The sequence below is a fragment of the Helianthus annuus genome, chromosome 17 (assembly GCF_002127325.2).
Source record: "Helianthus annuus cultivar XRQ/B chromosome 17, HanXRQr2.0-SUNRISE, whole genome shotgun sequence".
NCBI lineage: Eukaryota > Viridiplantae > Streptophyta > Magnoliopsida > Asterales > Asteraceae > Helianthus > Helianthus annuus.
Window position 1 is genome coordinate 187,836,157 of NC_035449.2, and position 21,759 is coordinate 187,857,915.

The following is a 21,759-nucleotide window of genomic DNA, read 5'->3' on the forward strand; positions in this document are numbered from 1 at the left end:
AAATTTTAATCCTTGCTTCTCACCCGCTCCCCTACGTCTCACCAAATTCTTGTAATTAGGGTTCCTAATCTCCATGGAAATCCACTCGTAAGGTACAAATCCTCCACTCTTTCTTGATTTCTGCACTTGATTTAACTGTATTGTCAACTAAAATCACTTTGATTTCACCGATTTCGAGCGCCCCTGATCGGTGAGATTGGTGAAGGCTCATGGTAAGGTCGAGCTTCTGACTGATGATGACATGGGGAACAGTGAAGTCGGGTATAATGCTCTTGGTGCCGGATGAATTTTTGCTCAAGGGTGATTTCTTTAATCCCCTTTCATTTTTCGTCATTGATTTTTGATAATTTGATGTTTGGTATTACATTACTGGTAAAATTCTTGTTGAATAATTTGCATCTATTATGAAAGAGTATACAAAATTAAGCTTCACAATCAAATGAGCTGATCATATGCAGTGTCAAATTTGTGTGGTTTTGTTCATTCTTTGGTGATTTATCATCTATGTTGCATATTAGACATGTTTGGATGTACATAAAATTTGATCACATTACAAAAGGAAATCACTAAAATGTAAATTGGGGATATATAGGATTCTGGTTTTTTTTTCTATTTAAAAACGACATAAGGGTTCTTAAGTTGTTACAATAATGAGCCTTGATTGTTGATTATGTTTACTAACAAGATTATACTTGTTCAACTAGTGCAAAACTTGTTGATGATGCTCTTGCCTCTGGAAAAATTTACGAAGACGAAGGTTTCGGTTACATCAAAGAATCTTTCGCAAATAACACCTTGCACCTTATTGGATTGATGAGTGATGGGGGTGTGCACTCGCGCCTTGATCAGTTACAGGTGTGTAAGTTTCAGCATATAACCAGACCAACAAATATCTATCTACTGAAGTAGGGGTGCAAACGAGCCGAGCCGAGCCGAGTCCGAGCTCAACCAGGCTCGAGCTCGAGCTCGTTTAACATATGAAAGCTCGAGCTCGAGCTCGGCTCGAAGGTAATTTTTCAAGCTCGAGTTCAGCTCGGGCTCGACTCGTTTGGTATTTATTAATTAATTTTTATTAAGTATAATTATTGTTATACATATAATTTGGTTATTTTTTATATTTATATAAATGGTAAATATTATTATTTAAATATATGTTTAATATATTAATAAAAATATATTAAAAGAAAGCTCGTTAAGGCTCACGAGCCGGCTCGAGCTCGATAAGCAAAGCTCGGGCTCGGGCTCGTTTACTAAACGAGCTTGATTTTAGGTTCGGGCTCGAGCTCGAGTAGCTCGTGAGTAGCTCGGCTCGTTTGCACCCCTACTTTTTATTGATAACCATCATGTCTAACTTATTGGTCTGTAGTTGCTGCTCAAAGGTGCTAGTGAACACGGTGCCAAGAGGATACGTGTTCATGTACTTACTGATGGCCGTGATGCTGTGGATGGTTCAAGTGTTGGCTTTGCAGAGACACTTGAAAAGGATCTTGCAGAGCTACGTGGGAAAGGCATTGATGCGCAGGTTACATCGGGTGGAGGTCGCATGTATGACACCATGGACTGTTATGAGTTAACTCGTACATGTTTATAAGTATGAACCTCTTGAACAAGTTTTACACATGTTCATAAGCTGTGTGGAAATGTCTCTGCACAATTGTTTATAACTTTTACATGTTTATATTGTCTTCTAACCCAAACAGTTTATACAATATTTATACCTTCTTGGAGGTTAAAAATCTGATTTTATTCATACCTTAAAAAAATCCTGATTTTATTCATACATATATCGGGTTAAAAATGTATCTTTTTGTTGAAAATTGTAATCTGTTATTTCTCCACTGCTGGTTTAGAATCAATTGTCGAGTTTCCTTGTTATAAAGTATTCAAGTTTACCAGTTCGTTTATGTTAATGATAATTAATTTCTTAATATGGCATTACATGTACAGCTCTTGGGGTTGAGAAAGTGCAAGGAAATTCATACATACATATAGATATACATAAACTAATTTTTTTTTAATGTTCATTAGGCCCACACATTGGAGAAGTTTGGTTCAGGATATAGAGGTTCTTGTTGTCAACTCATCAGCACTAGGAAATTCAAAGGTGATGACACCAGAAACTCTGCTTTCAGTTAATATCAGATGATCGTGTCTGAAGGAAAAAAAAAGCGAATTATTTGCAAGAAATTCACACATTAATGTCTTCATCTGCTGGTATCTCTCATAAAGTCAGTGGTTCTTCACTGTGGATTCTTATTGATCTTGCGCTTGAAGACGCCATGGATGTTTCACAAGTCGATACAACAAGCGCCATCGAAATTATCACACGTAAGTTTATATCAATAATATAAACCACATTTAATCAGAAACTTTGAATAAAGATTTTATGTTCTCTTATTACAGGTCATGGAAAAGCTCTTCAAGCATTACATGGAACCAGTTGGCACGAGTGTTTGCTCGGTCTTTGGATGGCGCTCTTCGGCTTGTTCAGAGGGTTCGGATTTCTATCAAATTTAGTCTTTTTTTTTATCAAAACAACCTGCAAATTTGGATGTTTAATCGTCTTGTTTGTTTTCAGGAAAGAGATCCCATTGAAGGTCCTATGTCGCGTTTGGATACTCGTTTATGCATGTTTAATCGTATTACTGTATTACTGGCCAGGTTACGTAACAGGTCGTATTAACCAAATCCCGCATGGCGTGTCAGCTCAGGTTGAACCCGCCAAACCGTTTAGCTAAACGGGTCAAGTTCGGGTCAACCTGGTCGGGTTGACGGGTTGACCCGTTTAACCTATTTCTATAATATTATATTTTTTACAATATGTTTTATGTTATAAATTAAATTTGGTGTGTATTTTATACTATACTTATAACTTAAAAATAAAACTAGACATAAGATTTTATGATTTTAATGTAATTTTTTATCTAATTTGTGTTTTTTTTGTAGTAGATGTTAATTTTAATATATTAAATTGCTGAAAAAAATTAAAAAAATAAAAAAAATTTGCGTTGAACTGGTCGGTTTCGGGTCAGCCTACGAATATTCGGGACACGTTAGTTATAATAATGTTAATTTTGACACATTATATTATTTATTTATCACATTCATACTAATCATTAAACATGTTATCGATAATCCGCTTAAAACCGAAAAACTTGTTTATAAATCGTCAACTTATATCACTCATTTAAAAATATGGGTTAAACGGGTCGGGTTCGGGTTGACCCAAATTAATACGGGTCGGGTTAGGGTTGAAATCTTTGACCCGAATAATAATATGGGTTGGGTTCAGGTTGAACATTTCAACCCACCAACCCGCCAACCCGTAACCCGTCAACCCGACACGATTGCCACCCCTAGATCCAGCCATTCTTTCTCGTTTGAAGCAGTTCTCTGCAATGAACAAGTTAAAGAAAATGGCTTTGCGGGTACGTTCATATTCTTGACGGTTAATTACACGAATGCTATATTTGATTTATGCAAAAGTAATCTTGAATTTTTCTTGTTGTTTGGGTCCAGGTTATAGCCGAAAGCCTATCTGAGGTTGGAGAGAGATGTTCAAATAAAAAGATAAGGTGGATAAAGATACTATGCTCAATAGGATGTCACAAATTGAAGCTATGTTAACAAATACAATTCGAAGATACGCTTCAGACACTTGGTTTTAAATGTTTCGATGTTTATCATGTTAGGATAATTTTAGTTATCTGATGTTTTAGCTGGTATTTCTATTAGAATGTTTTATATACTTTTCATACAGAGATGTTTTATATAATTTTGGGTTTTCGTGATCTTATTAGACTTTAATATAATTTTGTAATTTTTATGAAAAGAGCAGGAAAAAAATGGAAAATCAATCTGAATCAAAAACCAATATTCAAGCAATCACAAAATGGTAGCAAATAATGGTAGCAAACAATTCAACAAGTTCGTTAAATGCCACCGATTTTCAATAAAAATGGTGGTTAAATGGTGGCAAATGGTTGGTGGCTAAATGGTGGCAATATCAAACGGTGGCAATAAAGTGGCAAAAAATCCGTCACAACTCGGTAGCAAACAAGGCGGACCGTACAGGGCGGACCGTAGCAAACAAGAAGCGGTGGCAAATAATTTTGACCAATTTTGTGGTGGCAAAAATAAGGTGGCAAATATAAAAATGGTCGCTATTTGGTGGCATTAGGGCAATTGACACGGGTGTTTTTGTCACAACATTTTCGATGGCAAAATGGTGACAACAGAGAAATTGCAACTGTTTTGTAACCAAAAGTTTCATGACAAAAACCCTCTTTTCTAGTAGTGCTTTGAGCTAGGTTCCTCCTCTAGTCCTCTTCCCGTGTACGTACTAATTCATCAGTCAAGGTATTTGCTAGTTCAACAGCTTCTTCTATGGTTTGGGGACTAGCTGCCTTGACTACATGCCTAATTTCACTGATTAATCCCCAGATGTAACGGGGGATTAGTACTGGTTCTGGTGATGCAAGGGTTGGCACTATTCTAGCATATTCAAAAAAAGTAGTAGTGTAACCCTTACTATCTACTCCAGTCATTCTAAGGCTTAAGAACTTATTTGCTATCTGTTCTTTTTCATTGGAAGGGAAGAATTTCCTTTCCACCATGTTCTTAAATTCCTCCCATTCCATATTGTAAACCATGTCACTTCCCCTAGACTGGAGGATAGTGTTCCATCATTCTAAGGCTGAGTTCTTAAACAGATTGGAGGCAAACAGTATCTTATCCTCTTCTGCGCACTTACTTATTTTTAACACGGCCTCAGTCTTTTCTATCCAGCGTAGAGCTGCAATGGGTCCTTCATTGCCCGAGAATTCTATTGGTTTACAAGACCAGAATTCCTTATAAGAACAACCATAAGAGATGGTTCTTCTTCTTTTAGGAATATACACTTGAAGTATTGGTCCATTGTTTACGCTATGTTCTGGTTCAGTAGGTTGTTTACTGCCATTATTACTTTTATTATCTGCTTTCTTAACCGTTTTGATAACGTATGGCATTGCGTCTATAATCCCTTGTGCCACTATGTGTTGGATGGCACTGTTATCTACTTGGTTTCCATTATTATCATTATTCTGGTTTTCTTGATTTACTTCGTTGTCCATCTGGATTTTAGACATTTACCACATATTAATATCATAAGATAATATTTAATGCAAACAATCACACAACAAGCATATTGATCAAAATCGTCGGACATTGCGACCTTTACTCTATTTTATATTATACATCTATATCTATTACAAATACAACTGGAATTGAAAATACAATACTAGTATGCATCCGTAGCTATTGTCTAGATATTATATATTTTTTTTCAAACATACACACACATTATATATATATATATAGGATTAGGTTCAAACGTGAACAAAATCCCAAGAGTGAACTGCGTGAACTGATCTGGGCCCTTGATTTTTATGATCTTGAGATTAAAGTGAGTGGCATGATGGTAATTATTTGGTTATTTTTTTTCCATTTAATTAAATACAAAAAGGGTATATGTGTAATTTCCATCTTAAATTGATTTGCATAAATCTTTTCTCTCATAAATCAAGTAAAACACTATCCTCTTCATTATTTGATAAAACCCTACCCAAAAACTCCCAGCCGACCCCTGCTCTCTCCCTCGTTCTGTTATCCGGCTCCAGTAACCGGAGCAACGCCGGCCACCTTCATCACCCCGATATCCGGCCACCTTCATCACCAACGATCATCCCCCTTTGTGCCATTCTACGCACACTTATATTCAGAAATTACAGAGAGAGATGAAGAGTTTGTGGAGAGAGAATCGGAGAGTGAGAGGGAAGAAAACGGAGAAGGAGTAGCGATGTCGGCAGCGGCGGCGGGTCTCGACGGCGAACCCCCGTCATCTCGGATTTAGTTCGGATGTGATTCGGGTCCGACGTGATTTTCGGAGGCAACCTACACCCATTCACCTCATGAGTCCCCGGTTAGTATATGTCCATCGATTTGTCTTGCAATCTTGTAATTTTTTATTAGTTGTTTTGTACACGATGCGGATTGTATTATCTAGTCCTATGCTTTCATTTTGGTTGTCTTGTATTTAGTCTGATAGTTGTTGTTTGTTTTTAGAATACATTGGATTGACTCAGGTAGTTGTAAATGGTTTGGTGTATATGAGAATTGAAGGAATGTGTTTTGTGAATGGCGTAACTGTACATGTATGACATATGTTTAAATTTTATGAATCTGATGATAGGAATATGTATGAAGTGGAGGTATACCTACACATTGAACAAATGTTTGTTGATTTTTTTTTTGTTTTTACTCATACTCATGATGATAAGATAATTATCAAACTCCTATAAACTGATTAAGGGTTGAGTTATAATGGTGATGTTCAACCTGGTGATTATTGGTCTAGTGTCTAGTTGTTAACTGAGTTGGGTGTTAAGAAAATTTGGTTATGAATTAATGATTAAAAATCTTGTTATTATAGCAAAGAAAGGATAAATAAGGTCTGTTATACATATAATCTGAGATTTGTTTTAGTGTTTATCTTGCATTCCATGTAATAATTGATTTGTGAGATAAAAGTGTGTGTATAAATGCTTGGTGACAAACTGTTTGTTTAGACCTGCACACTAGTTTGATTGACTTATTTGACTTAGGGTTTTTATGTAAATGGGTCATGATGGTATGAATGCTAAATTAGGAAGTTGAATTTGTTTAATGATGAATCCTGGTAATTTCTAAGTTGATGATATGGAACGGGCAAATCGATGGCTTGATTCGAGTGATTCACAACGTAGAGGTTCACTTTATAATAATATTTTGAATTATTTGAGTCGTAGAGATGAAAATTTTGAATTATTTGAGTGATTCGTACTCATAGAGGCTTGTACACATGTATATTCTGATTTTGCTCTGTTTTTAATGTGATGTACACATGTGTATTCTGATTTTGCTATGGTTTTAACGCGATGTACACATGTGTATTCTGATTTTGCTCTGTTTTTAATGCGATGTACACATGTGTATTCTGATTTTAACGCGATGTACACATGTGTATAGCGTCAGTTTTTGTGATATCTCAGAATTTTGTGTGTATTGAATGTGTAAGGTTGTTGATGTACACTTGTGAATTATACAAAATATTAGTTGCTGAGTTTTTTGTGCTATTACAGGAGATGTCGTTGACGAGAAAAGTGGTGATGGAAGGTCGATAAGGATGATTCACATATGTTTGTTTGCTTGGTCGATAAGAATGATTCAGCATACAACGTGGCAAAAAAGATTATGTTTTTTGTTTTTTCGATTATGTTGGGTTTATTGTTTCTGCGAAACTGGAACTTGTAATTATATGTTTTTTTGTTTGGTTTGGAAAACATTATGGAACTTCTGATTTGTTAAATATAAAATAGTTTTACAGGTATTGTTTCTATGTATGTATTATGTAGCTAATTACATATATGTACGATGCTGAGTACACATGGGTAATGTTCTATGTATATCCAAGTACACATGTGTATACCGTTGAAATATGAAGGTAACGTGGATCTTAAAAATCAAAATTTGAATTCTGGTGATGAAATCTGAAATAAAAATTAAAATTGAAATTTGGTGATTTGTTGTTTGTTTTGATAATTATTTTATTAATAAATAAAACATAATGTGGATAATAAATTTAAAATAGGAAAGATGTAACTTAATTCAATTATTAAAATAATGATTTAAATCTATTTTTTTATATAATTACAATCCTACCCTTAACAACTAAAAAGGAAATCAAGGGTCCAGATCTGTTCACGCAATTCACTCTTGGGAGGTTGTTCACGTTGGAACCCTACCCTATATATATATATATATATATATATATATATATATATATATATATATATATATATATATATATATTACTATTATTGATACGGGTTCATCCAAAAGTTCATATTACGCTCGTCATATTTCCAGACGAGTCGTTCCCCTATTTGTCTCATCCTCTCACTTCCTTCTAAAATCTCCTCACCAAAGGACCTTTGGCAAAGGTTCGGAGTTCTTGCACATTCTCAGTGCTCATGGGTGGTGCAGGTGCTGGTATTGGGTTTGGGAACTGGGGCATGGGTTCCTCAGGTGGGTAAGGGTTTTCTAGGATTTCCCTGATGAATTTGTCGTTATCATAATATGGGTCCAAGGGTTCCAGGTTTGGGTAGGCTGCTAGGTTTGGCATGGGTTCGTCTGGTATTGGGTAGCGTTGTTCATAATCTCTATGGTCATCAAACCATGGGTCATAGTCTGGGGGATGGGGTGTTGGTACTCTAGGTATTTCTACTGGGTCAAAATCATGCATTGGAATTTGGTCTACATGGTTTGGTTCCAAATCCATGGGTTGTGTGGGAAATAGTGGTAACGGTTGGGGTGCTATGAGTTGCTCTAGATTAGGGTCTGCAGCTGTAGTGGCTAATATGTGGAAATTTGCTAGACTCCTATTGAGCATATCCTGAGTGTGAGCATTCGTTTCTCTATTAGCGGCTGCTAAAGCACGTTGTTGCTAAAGTTTTCTCATTCTTTTTCTACGTTCATGGGCTCCTCTGCTGAACCATCCTCTCTTCTTAGGAGGGAACGGCTCTTCAGATTGTGCTTTGAACACGAAAATCCCGTCTTCAGTGTCAGCCGAATACCCTGAGAGGGTAGGCTGTGAAGAGGTGCCTTCGTCCCTAGGTGAGCGTCTGAAGGTCCTTGGTCGCTCATACTGTAAACTAACAAATAGTCAAATAATACAAATAATAATATACATATATGCATGTATTCATGTAAATTATTTCCTAAAATACTGAATAATATATTGGTGTCAGCAAAACACTTCTGTGGTTGAATCAGTGGTCGTAGCTCTGATACCACCTTCTGTCACAACCCCCGTATAACAACCCTAACGTAAGTCGACACCCTCATAATTTTTCCGACACCCTAAAATTATTTAAAATGTCCCAATATGTCTTTAAATACACCCCGTATGTGAAAACCGAGCCCGAAATACAAGATAACATTAAAAATAAATAAAAAACAAAGAAAATGTGGTTCAGGCGGGCCGCGTAAGGTCACACTTAACCTTTACGCGGGCCGCGACAGCTTGATGATCAGGCGAGCCTCGGTGCAGCCACGTGTCAGCATCGTGTCAAGCCTAGTGGTGATCCGGAAAAGCTACGCGTTGACCTAAGCTTTGACGCGGGCCGCGTAAGCCTTGTGCTTATTTTACGCGGGCCGCGAGAGACCCAGTTTTCAGCCCTATATAAGGAGGCCTCGGGATTTCATTTCCGATCGTTCAAAATCTTTCTTTCTTACTTAATTTATGAATAGTAGAGATAATACCCGGGCATTATACCCCCTAATTAGCGAGGTTCTGTTACGATGTAAGTATTATAACCCTGGAGACGTATTAGATACTCTGCCCGATTGATCTAGGGTTCCGTAACGGCTGTCGTGGTTCTGCCCGACGTAGTCGTTGGAATGCCGTCTCGGGAAGGGTATTACTAATGTTAAAATGGGTTATTATACTAGCACACGTGCATTTGTGTAATTTATAGATTAATTCCAGGAAATCCTTACTGAAAACCCTAAAATAGCAATGTGAGTAATCTCCTTTTTACAAACTGTGTTTACAAAACCTTAACTATTTTACAATGCAATTTAGCAGTGATTGAGTCTTTTTAATTCTACGATTACTGCCGGTATGTTGGGGTTTTGTATACAAAATGTGAGTAACGTTACCATTGGACGAAGAGTTAGCCAATGTGTAATATGACCCACAAGTCAGGATTGACAGTACTGAATGAGTAATTGGGTAGATATAAACATTGTAATCGCTCTCAATACTGTGTTAATCGATAAAATGTTTCTTGATTAAACTGGGATTCACTCACCAGTATTTCCCACTGACAAAATATTTTTAAAACGCGTTTCAGGTAACACAATGTGAAAGCCAAATTAGAAGCCAGCTGGATAGCACTGAAGGCTTGGAAAAGTGGCTATAAAAGTTACCTAAATAATAGAAAGTGTTTAATTCAATAAAGTGGGATTTATCCCTGTAAATCAGTTGTAATGAAAACTTGGGTTTTACCCATGTATTTAATATTATAAAATGTGGTGGTTTACTCTGATTTAATATTTCTTAACAACGGTCCTGATAAAATTTTCCGCTGCCAAATTAGACAATAACGCGATACCACCAAAACTGGCTCGCGGCCGCCTGTTCCCGGAGATTAGGGATCGGGGGCTGTGACACCCCGTCCCCTATTTACCCGAGAACGGGCGGTCGCGACCAGTTTCAGTGGTATCGGTGTTTATCAATTTGGCAGCGGAAATTTCATCAGGATCGTAGTTAGGAAATATTTTATCAAAGTAAAATACCATGCTTTTATAATATCAAACACATGGGAAAATACCAAGTTTCCAATACACACATTTTTATAGGGACAAACCCTATTTTATTTAAATAAAAACATCTCTTATTTAGGTAACTCCAAGCCTTCAGTGCTGTCCAGTTGGCTTCTATTTGGCTTTCACATTTTGTTACCTGAAACGCGTTTAAAAACATTTCGTCAGTGGGAAATACTGGTGAGTGAATCCCAGTTTAATCAAGACACGTAAAAAAACCGTTTGCAGCATTGTGGGCGATCTCGCAATTACATTTGTTTATTTTCTACTTTAATTACCACCCACGGTACTGTCAACCCGACTTGTGGTCATGTTACTACTCACAGTGTAGTAACAAATTTTGTATACAAAACCCCAACATACCGACGATAATTGTAGAATACAAATACTCAATTACTGTTTAAAATAATGTAAAATATTTGAGGGTTTGTAAAAACAATTTGCAAAAAGGAGGATTACTCACAAAAAGGTTTATACAAAAAAAGGATTACTCACATTGCTATCTTAGGGTTTTCCTTTGTGATTTCCTGGTGATTGTCTATTAATTACACAATGCACACGCATTAGTATAATAACCCAGTATTTACATTAGTTATACCCTCCCCAAGACAGAACTCCAAAAACTACGTCGGGCAGAGCCTCGATAGCAGTTACGGAATCCTAAATCAATCGGGCAGCGTATCTAATACGTAAACGGGGGTTATAATACTTACAACGAGGCAGAATTTCGTTATTTGGGGGGGGGGGGGTATTATGCCCTCGTATAGTGTATACTATGTAGAAATTGAGAGAGAATGTTAAGAATTGAGCGACGGAAAAGTGAAACTGATCGATCTCATTTATAGGCTGGAAATCGGGTTTGTCGCGCCCCGCGTAAGCCGAAGGTTAATCCTTCGCGTCCCGCGACATAGGGGTAGTAGGGCCTAGCTTAGTCGACTCAGACCACTAGCCTTCACACGCGTTGTGCCACGTGGCACCTCAGGGTGCGGCCTGGTGGTTGATCTGTCGCGGCCCACGTAAGACAAAGAGGAGGTCTTCGCGGCCCGCGAGCGACCCATAAAACTTGATTTTATTAAATTTTTATGGGACCGATTTTCATATGTTGGGTGTAATTTAGGACATATAGGGACACTCTAAACATATCAGGGATGTCGGAAATTAATTTTGGAGGGTTGTTTTATCTATCCCAATCCAACAGAAGCATTAAGGAAATAAGGGGGCATATTACAGAAAAAAACCCTTTGTGTGTGTAACAGCTCAAGAGTGGCAGCCCGATGTTTCATGTTATAATCCCCTTGATTTGAGGCACCTTGTGATGGATTTATCGAACGGTTTTCCCCCCTGAATGGATCGTTTTTTTGATATTCTTCCTACGGTCTTTCAATAGTTGATATTCCTTCATGGCAGAGAATAATAAATTTATCAATCACCTGATCTTTTCTTCTGTCTGGCTTGTTAAACTGGAGACGAGTCTCCTTTGCTATTGTTCTGATTTAAGACACCTTGTGATGGATTTTATCGAACCGTTTCCCCCTGAACGGGTCATTTTTTGATATTCTTCTTACGGTCTTTCAATAGTTGATATTCCTTCATGGCAAAGAATAATAAATTTATCAGCTTTTAACATCCAAAACCAAATACAAAAAGTGAACATTGAGAATCAACTAACCAAGCTCTCCAAAAAATGGTTGAATCTTCGAGGCTTCAAGTGAAGCTTTGAGACTTTACAGCTGTATTTTTCAAGTAACGACCACCTGCGCAATAATAAACAATTTAAATAAACAACATTCGCGTGACATAAACCTATAATATTACTATATTTATATATGGTTAGTTAGTTACCATCGAAGCATGGCAGCATTGGTATATTTGGAGTGTTTGGCATCAAGAGAAAGTTCCGGGCCAAACAACTTGTTCATACGCCTCACAAGACGATAATAATAGTGTTTAACTTGGTCCTTGTTTTTACTCTGAACACGAGAAGTTATTTTCTCAAAATTCTGCATCACATGAAACAATTCCCAGCATAACACATTATTAATTTATATTAAGATAAAACTAAGATACATATGCATCACAGTGAAACTTACCTTATCAACTATCAACTATCAAGCTCAATGCATATATAAATTTAGATGCCGAATCTTCAAACACGCACCTGGCTTATTAGGTGCAACATGATGCATCTCAGATGTGATCACATCCTTGATAAACACAGTTTTCGGCACATCCGATATCTCACGACACGAAACTTGAGAAAATAACTTCTCGTGTTCAGACAAATTATTAATATCAGGATCATAAATTTGTATAAGTCATATTAAGGTTCTGTTTGTTTTTTCTGTAGGAAAAGGTCTGCAGTCTGCGGACCACATCTGCAGGCATCTGCAGGAGAAGAGGTGGACCAAAGGTCTGCAGTCTGCAAGAAGAAGAGGGTTTGTTTTTTTTTTTTTTTATACATAAACCTCTTCACACACATTACACACACAACACACACCAGACATCTCTCTTTCTTCTTCAACTTCAAGAAACCCTAGTTCCTTTTTCACAAACTATAGCCAACACCCCCATACTCCCTCGTTCTCCATCTTCTCGGTCTGATGACCAGAGCCGAACACCGGCATCCGGCGGACCTCTCCGTCCGTTCGTCTCCACTAGCAGGTCATCGACACAATCACCCACTAGTTCCCCTTCGATTGACGACACTGAGCACCACCACCACCGTTCGGTGGTGGTGCGGCGGCGAAAATAAGCAGACTAGAAGTGAGAGAGAGGAGAACCAGAAGAAGAATGGAACGGCGGGGGTGGTGATTCGGTTTGACGGGATTCACGGTAACCGCCCCCTTCTATTTCTTTACCTTCTGTTTATGATGATGATGAGGGTTGTCGATTTGGGGGTTTTGTTTGTGATGTTGATGATGATGTCGGAGGTGGTGGCGGAGTGGAGGTGGAGCAGAGGTGGTGGCGGAGTGGAGGGAGGTGGAGGTGGAGATGGTGGCGGAGGTGGAGGTGGAGCTGCAGATGGTGGCGGAGGTGGAGATGGTGGTGGCAGATTTGGAGGTGAAGAGGTCTGCGTGGTGAAGAGGTTCCAAGAAGACTTGGGTCCATGTCTGCTCCAAGAAGAGGTCTCGCGGACCTTTTTTAATGAAAGGTCTGCGAGAAAACAAACAAGCTGCAGACATCAAACGTCTGCGCGCGTCTGCGTCGCGCAGACATAAGTGACCAGAAGTACTTCTGGCCAAAAAACAAACAGCACCTAACACTTGCCATAAAAACCCTTGCCATCCTACAACCCTGCCACGCTATGGTGAGATCTTCATTCAAGTTTTACTTTATCATCATCGCCAAAATCTATATTTGTTCATCACAACTGTACCCACATACCATGTGGAATCAAAGCTAAAGATCAAACCCACTGCAAGATGCCTCTTTTTCTAGTAATCTCTCATAGGCATTTCGTCGAACAGCCTGTGGGCACACGATATTGACCAAATAATTCAAATGCAAGACCCCCACTTTTCTAGGAGTTCAGTAAAAACATTAAAAAAAATATTACTACCAAAACTAATCTTAGTGAAAATCACTCGCATATTTCACCACTTCAACGTAAAGAGGCTTATAAATAGCATAAAATCTGGCATTTATACTCAGCACAATTTCTACCGCAGGCCCCTCAAGAACCAAATGACCACCAATCATGAGAACCTTCCCCCACGAGTAGAAGCAACCTTAAAAAATATCAAAACTCAACCCTCAATATCAAATTCCTTTTTTATAACCTCTAAACCAGATTCAAAGCATCATAGTTGAAATTAAATCACAAAATCATATCACTATGAACTAAAAATTTCCAATAAAAAATAGAGAAAGATTACGACTTACATAACCATTTTTTTCTCACAAGCTGTTAGATTTTAAGTTGTCCCATCTTTCTGGATCTGCTTAAACGAATAGAAAAGCATGAAATATCATAAACAAATACCTGATTAGGGAAAAAGGTACACATATGACTATCATAAATTGTTTACGCAGCTGCTTAAGGCGTTTGTTAGGAATATTATCACCATCACCAACATCTAGAGAAAAAGAGAAAGAAGGAGAGACATAAACTGAATCTGGAAGCGTTTGAAAGTATTTGGGGATATGGTGTTTGAAACCGAATTGATGATGATGCGGATCTTGAAACCCTTGATGGAAAGATTGCTCGGTAGGGGATAAGAATGACTTGGGAGGCAGAACGTATGGAAAGAGGGAGAAGAATGAGATGGAAAGCTTTAGATTTGAGAGAGAGGGGCGGATTGAAAGTATGGTTTGAAATTTGAAAGTGGAGCCAGAACATATCAGTGTTATTTTGAAACCCCCTTTCTCATATTTTGAAATTCAAATGAAGAAGTTAAATATTTTAAATATGAAATGTATTCATAAATAAATGAAAGTGATATATGATGTAATAATGACATATGAAAATCCGAGTTGGCATAGCTCATTGATTGTCACCTAAGCTTTTCTTAGTTCAGCAAGCTAATCTCCTTTGATAGATTAGTAAGATTGGTGTGTTTTATTATTTGCGTCAATCGTTTTCTTTGGTGGCTACTGTGATTATAAGTTTTGCTTTTTACAGCTTCTATTTTGTTGGTTTGGGTTGTTGAGCAAGAGTTGTTAATTGTAGTTGTGTTATTGATTCGCTTGTTATGTGCGTTTGGTGGTTGTTCCCAGGTAAAATCGTGTGCCGGTTGGGTGTGGCTTAGATCATGTTCACTTGTATAATTTAATCCTCCACCCAACTACTAATGTTTGTTTTAGTTTTTTGGTTGCAAAAATCATGTGAAACTCTACTTGTGATTGCTTTTTATGTGGTTACCACCATCTATTAATCTACTTTCTTTCTTTCTTTTCCTTTCATGTGATATGCTGCTGCCCTTTTTCCTCCTCAAGAACTCACTCCCTTTCCACAAGGAAAAAGGTTTCAAGCACCCATCAAAAGTCACAGCATGCAGCTTGACTTGGGAGGCGTCTAGCCCAAGCCTTCACCACCGAATGTCCTGCGTTAGCATTTCTAACATCTTATGGTCTGGCCACAGCAGTACCCATGGTTGATAAACCGGCCATCAAAAGTTGCAAAGGAGAGGGTGATCTGGTGCTGGTTGGTAAGCTAAGAGGACTCGACCCGCCCCTAAAGCACAGGGTGTCATGAACATCAAGAGAACTTCACATAGAAGTAACCCAAATGAGAAACTGCGATTCTTGTTCACGAGCACAAGCCTATCGCAGTTGAGATCACACCTTAAAGATTTGTTGTATCAACCTTAAATTTGCAAATGTTGGATCATCTTTTTTTTTTTAATATTAATACATAATCATTGTAAACTCAACACCGAACTATACAAATTAAAATACTACTCCAATTACACAGGTCAAAAATAATCCCGACATACCAACAATACCTCATATTATAGAACATATCATAATAACATGTGTACCTACCTAAAAATGCAGTTTTAGGATCCGTTGGCCTGTGTTCAACGTCCTGATGGGGGCGATGACTTATTAGAATCTTTGAACGAGACCAAAGGGGCAGAGAATCCTCCACCTTTTGAAGGAGACGCAGGCGGCCTAGGGAGCTCGTGTAGTTCACTAATTCTAGGCGATGACACAAGAATACCACTAACCAATTTACCGCTATTTAACAGTGAATTGCTTGGTATAGGACCCGAGAAAGCATATCTTTTGACCTTGTTGTCACTAAAAGGATGTCTTAACGGAGACGGCAGCTGAGTTGGTTTGCTTGACGACAACGGGAATTTGGCTTTTTCTTCGTATTTCTTAAACTCCAAAGGGGATGAATGCCACATATTAGCATTACTTGTTGATGCTGGTTGTGGACTACTTGGAGTAGTAAAGCTTGGATTTTTGTCAAGTGGTGTTGGGAGAACATATGTATTTAATTTTCTAGCAGATGACTGTCTAAACTTTTGACTAGGGTCCATGTTACTACTACTCTTAGCAGAAAGTGGTGCTGATTTGCTGCTGCAAGTGTTGTTGTTGTTGTTCACTTGTATATTATATGTAGATGAATTCCAAAGGGGTTTCCTCTGCTCCTCCTCCTCCTGCAAGCAAAATCATTGATGATAGTTTAATTCAATGCATATATTACCAAAATGACTAGCAGGGCCGGCCCCCGAGAATTCATGTACCAAAATGACGATGAGCTAATCAGTGGCGAAGCTTGACCCGAATGACCAGGGGGGTCGAAAACGTATATATCAAAAAATTTCTATAGAATCGGGGGTCGAAAACGTATATACCCAAAAATTTCTATACGAAAACTACATATATAACACTGCTAAGCGAAAAGTTCGGGGGGTCGGGCGCCCCTCCCCACCCCTTTTATCCTTCGCCAATGGAGCTAATAACTAATCTAAACCATAAAAATAGTTTTGCAAGTGAGCCTAGGTTGGTGTTTATATGAGTATACCCTATTAATTTATTTTTTTTTACATATAAATATCGGATTTTTTTTAAAATAACGTGTCTTTCGAAATATCGGGCCCCTGACCGGTGGTCCTCCCCGCCCACCTTCAGGGCCGGCCGTGATGACTAGTCTCATATGTTTTACCTTCTTCACTGATTCTACTTGTGGGAATGTAAGGTCTACCAACTGCAAGAAAGAAGAGAAATTAAACAAATAGTTTAGCAAAATCAAATGCATAAATCATTCAAATTACCTCCATTGAGCTTTCTGAGCTTGATACGTAATCCTTGGGATCGTTCCTCTGGTAATCAAAACTCAATTCACCGTAATGCTGTTCATCATCAGTTTCGTCGTCAGTTTCGTCATCAGTAAGAAAAACAGAGTCCCTGTCATCATCTTCCAGCCCACTGAAGTGGTAATCAATATGATGCTGTTTTGTTACTAACTGAATGTGTGGCTCGATCGTTTCAAGAGACTTAAGAGCTTTCCTGAAAAACGACATCTGCATTCATTCCCAACATGTAAGTAAGTAAAACAAACAAACAAATGATTGATTGATTGATAATAAATAAATAAAAAAGAGATGAGGAAAGGAAAGGAAAGGCGACCTGAGCAGCATGGTGGCGAGCAGCCTGCGTAAGGAGACTTCGAGACTGACCCCCTTTCAAGGACTTCATTCTGAAGATAAATAATGTAGCATCTTCCTCAAATTCCTCTTTAGCTGCTTGCACCTGACTGGAAGAAACATATTCACCTTTATTATTGCTTCCTAATGTTGCTAACCTTGTCCTCCTTTGTTTGTGTTTATGTTTCATTTCATCATACAACATCCTACAACCACCATTTTCTATAAATCAATTAAAATTAACAAAGCAAACGCTTATGTGGATGTGGATGTGGATGTGGATGTGGACGCATACGTACCTCTTGGCGTCACATTGCCTTTTCATCTCCTGCGTAAAGTAAAGTAAATAAATAAATAAACATGAGCGAGCCCTACCTAAGGAAGGATTGATATGAAATTCAATTCAATTCAAATGGTGGTTATGTAGTATGTGACAAACCTCAACTACAAGCAACTCATTAAGCAAGGACTCTGAAGGGACTGTGATTGTCCGAGAAATATGTGAGCGCTGGAAATCAATGAGTTTACAGTTAATTAACAAATGAATACATATAAAAATGGTCATATATATATACACACTTACATAGGTATCAACCAGCTTCTGTATTTGAAACTGCGCCTTTCCGAGCATGAGCAAGACTCTGCCGCTGTCTTCGTCGTCGTTTAGCGAGGTTTTCTCCAGAAGACAGTCTCCCATCTCCCGCAATGATTCCGAGAATTCTGAAACAACAATTATCATTGGAATTTGAATTAGAATTAGAATTTGTTTCTGTGAAGAGTGAATAGAATAATACCGTAAGCACTGTTGGCGGTGGCAGCAGCAGAGGAAAGTAAGCTGTCATAGCAATCTTTCATGTGTTGCATATCCTGTGAGGCCTGAGAAAGCTCATCCAGTTGGGCAGGAGGTTGAGGACGATGCTTGTTTAGCCCCAACCCGCGTAGTTTTTTGAACGGAGACTTCATATCGATCGAGGGATTGATCTATCTATCTATCTTCGGAATGAAGGAAGGAAGCAAGGGTTGGTTTGTTTGTGGTATCAGATTGAATTGAAATTATTGAAATTAAAGAAGAAGAGAAAAGAAGAAAATGATGATTATGAATGATTGAATTCAAAGGTCAAAAGTCAAAGCGGTGTTTGTTCAACTTCAACCGTCAATCTTTCATGTTAGTCACGCAACATATTCACAAATTATCCAACGTTTTTTCTTTTCCTTGATTTATGAAAATGAAAATGAATAAAAGTGTATAAATAATAAATGTATTGAAGAGGATATATGTGGAGCACAAGGAGCAACGATGTATGTATGTATCACTATATTTAAATTTAATTGAGAGTCAAAGTCAAAGTTGCAATTATTAGAAAAGGATGGGATTGACGGTTTCACACCCGCGTTTCCTATTTCAAAACTAAACCGCTTTCATATTAAAAATTTTTTATGTTGTGGATTGCCGACGACCGCAATGCTTTCGATTATTCACTTACTTTCTTTTTTATTTTTCTAGCCATACTCATGTTGTGAAGGTAATTAAAACAAGAAGAATTTCATACACGACTGTTCACATTTATTTATGTTGATTCAATTTTCAAAAGCTAAGTGGTGTGGACAGTCGTCACATGTTAGGTAAGCGTCACAGCCATAGCGCCCCCAACATCAGCCGGCGCCAAGTTGTTCCTCATAGATGCCTTAGCGAGCGTTGAGAGAGGATGAGATGGGGCCATTAGTCTTGCACTAATCATCAGTTTTCTTTGTTTTTTCCTTTTTTTATAGTTTTATTTAACTATTGTTTACCCCATCAAAGTTACAGAGTAGATTACTTAAAGCTCATTGCTTTTGTGGAAGAGCATTATGCTAAACCACACCATCTAACCAAGTGTTTGGTTTAACTTTTTAATCAACTTTCTACCGCATATCCTTTTCCTCTTTAATCAAATCCATCAACAATATATGCATGTAAACGAACCGAACAAAAAGATTGTTGGATTATTTGGGTTGTTTCTATCTTTTTTTTTAAGTTGTAAAATAATATCATGTTGTGTTTGTGTAAAAAAATATCATGTTGTTTTTGTGAAATATAGTGGTTAATTAATGTGTGTTCATTATATTAAATAGTCAAAAAGGGCTAGTGACGAGCGGGATGGTGACCATCTCAAGACCGCAAACTTGGGAAGGATGGCATATTTAACCTCTGTAGGAAACTTTAACGAGTATAAGCTTGATAAAAAAATAAACTAAGCTAGGATAATTTGGTTAAGATCTAAACTAAACAAGTTGATATTCGGATGTTAAATTGTGGAAAATAGAAGAAATCAATTTTTAATTTTTAACATGGGGCTAGTCCAATTGGTAGAGACATATTACTTTTAGAGGCAGGCTTGTTCATGAACCGAGCCAAGTCAGGGCAAACTTGTAACACCCCGACCCACAATAGATAAGGTAACGGAACATGATGATTGCCATAGCTTATGACACTATTATAAGTTTAGATATTTAAAGTCAACAAATTAAATTTGTCACATATAATCATAGAAAACATTTTACATATTTCATACATTATTCAAGAGAAATTATGACAAAGATCCAGTTTATTACTAAGGCATGTTCTATGTGTCTTTGTCTTCAACTCTATCTCCTAATTTTGGCGGATGTTACAAAGCTCGGGTTGGGCTCGATTATAAACTGAGCTGCTTCGGCTCGGATTTGAAACTGAGTTGAAAATCTAAGCTCGGACTCGACTTGGTTTTAAGCCGTGCTGGCTTGGCTTAGCTTGGTTTAGCCGGATTTTAAAAAGAAAAATTAATATATAGTTCTGAAAATTTAGTAGTCTAAAATATTATTCAATACTTTAAAATAACACATCTAAAATAAGGTCAACCTAATACATTACAAGCCAAAATCAAGTTCTACAACACAAAATAAGTTTTAAATTTCAATGAAATACATTATTAGTTCATTAGCATGATAATCAACCTTCAAATATATCATAGATATCAAATTACATTCCTAAATACATGTAAATAATAATCAATTTTTTGTAATATATTATAATGTAAATAAAAATAAAATACATAATAAGTAAAATATTCCTAGCTAAGCATAGTCGAACTACCAAGCGAGACAATCCAGCTCGGCTTATTTTCAAATCGTGTCATTTCAAGCGAGCTTTTTCTGAACTAAATCTAAGTGAGCTTCGAGTCATGATTTTTTTAACAACCCTACTTAGAGGATAGGTCACAGATTCAGTCCAAGACAATGATGAATATTTAGATTATTTGTGTAATAAAGGGTGGGAGTATAAATTGTCGTTAAAAAATCAATTTTATAATGTTTATCTTTTAAATATAAGAGTTTTTTTTTTTAATTATGGCTGTTTTGAGTTCTATGGGAGTGAAAAATTTAATTGTGGTGAGGGTTGAAAAAGTAATATTGTCGGAAAGAAGATAATAGATAGTATAGGGGGCTAATATGTAACTTGGTGTTCTATATAAACACCATTCTTTGTAACCCTTTTTGATGAATACAATTTCTCAATACAATTCAAACCATAATCAGAGATTATTCTCTATACCAAACAACATGGTATCAGAGCAGTGTTTCTGATTCGTGAACACTTTGTTCTTCATCGACAATCTCTCTCAACCAAAAATCAAACTAGAAAAAACCCAAAACCAAAATCAAACCCAAAAAAATATCTTATCAAACTCCAAAACTCCATTGTCGCCGCCGCTTAAAACCCTACCTTTGGAGCCACCGTTTCTGCCGTCGTTTGGTTGTTTCCTGTTTGTTATTATATTTTCTTTCGTTTGAAATAAATTCTTGATTTCAAAAAGGCTTTCTATTGATCCTCATAAACCATTAATATTGTTTGGAAAATTGATTTCAACCAATATTTAAAACAAGTGCAAGTGGCCGACAGTATCATTGTTTGGGGAATGGGTCTTTGTCAGTAATATCCTTTTTTTTTCAACAATTGTTGTGTTCCAAGCAATTTCAATCAATTCCATAAATTCGCTACCTTCCTTTTTTCACCAACTCCATAATTTTCGCCATTTCCTTTTTCATGAATACGCTGCCGCCAACTTGATTAATTTCGCTACTGTTAGCGTTCGTCTGCGAAGTTCTTCTTTTGCCATTTGTGGTTTAATTTCGCTGTCGGTAGCGAATTTGCGGGTTTTTTAAAATCTTGAACGCGAGTTCAAGTTACCGGTGTATTTAATAAATTCGCCGGTAGAGTACCTTCGCTTCTAGCGACGAT

At 37.3% G+C, this 21,759-nt stretch overlaps 3 protein-coding genes across 12 annotated transcripts; 1 reads left to right on the top strand and 2 right to left on the bottom strand.

Moving 5' to 3' along the window:
- The first annotated feature begins 241 nt into the window (after positions 1-241).
- Positions 242-2,146, top strand: LOC110925402 (2,3-bisphosphoglycerate-independent phosphoglycerate mutase-like). Its single transcript, XM_035986383.1, has 4 exons — positions 242-261; positions 705-855; positions 1,367-1,545; positions 2,029-2,146. The coding sequence occupies exons 1-4, from the start codon at positions 242-244 to the stop codon at positions 2,144-2,146; spliced, it is 468 nt and encodes a 155-aa protein (XP_035842276.1).
- Positions 2,147-10,369: 8,223 nt separating this feature from the next.
- LOC110922772 (TSL-kinase interacting protein 1) lies at positions 10,370-14,763 on the bottom strand. Of its 8 annotated transcripts, XR_004885466.1 has the most exons (5): positions 14,390-14,763; positions 12,250-12,407; positions 12,077-12,161; positions 11,838-11,994; positions 10,370-10,546 (listed from the first exon to the last, which is right to left on the bottom strand). XR_004885466.1 is itself a non-coding variant. In XM_022166975.2 (4 exons), exons 1-4 carry the CDS (start codon positions 14,411-14,413, stop codon positions 11,950-11,952), a joined length of 312 nt encoding a protein of 103 aa, XP_022022667.1. In that variant the 5' UTR covers positions 14,414-14,763; the 3' UTR covers positions 11,548-11,949. The 8 variants fall into 8 exon arrangements, 1 of the variants encoding a protein (XP_022022667.1); XR_004885470.1 differs by lacking the exon at positions 10,370-10,546 and having other exon boundaries at positions 11,548-11,994; positions 12,250-13,875; XR_004885469.1 differs by lacking the exon at positions 10,370-10,546 and having other exon boundaries at positions 11,548-11,994; positions 12,250-13,875; positions 14,290-14,763.
- Positions 14,764-15,738: 975 nt separating this feature from the next.
- On the bottom strand, positions 15,739-18,785 carry LOC110920888 (uncharacterized protein At2g33490). Of its 3 annotated transcripts, none has more exons than XM_035986433.1 (8): positions 18,299-18,785; positions 18,088-18,224; positions 17,944-18,012; positions 17,804-17,832; positions 17,488-17,614; positions 17,133-17,381; positions 17,024-17,065; positions 15,739-16,514 (listed from the first exon to the last, which is right to left on the bottom strand). In XM_035986433.1, exons 1-8 carry the CDS (start codon positions 18,465-18,467, stop codon positions 15,927-15,929), a joined length of 1,410 nt encoding a protein of 469 aa, XP_035842326.1. In that variant the 5' UTR covers positions 18,468-18,785; the 3' UTR covers positions 15,739-15,926. The 3 variants fall into 3 exon arrangements, with proteins under 3 accessions (XP_035842326.1, XP_022020799.1, XP_022020801.1); XM_022165107.2 differs by having other exon boundaries at positions 17,488-17,710; positions 18,299-18,784; XM_022165109.2 differs by lacking the exon at positions 17,024-17,065 and having other exon boundaries at positions 17,488-17,710.
- Positions 18,786-21,759: the final 2,974 nt, after the last annotated feature.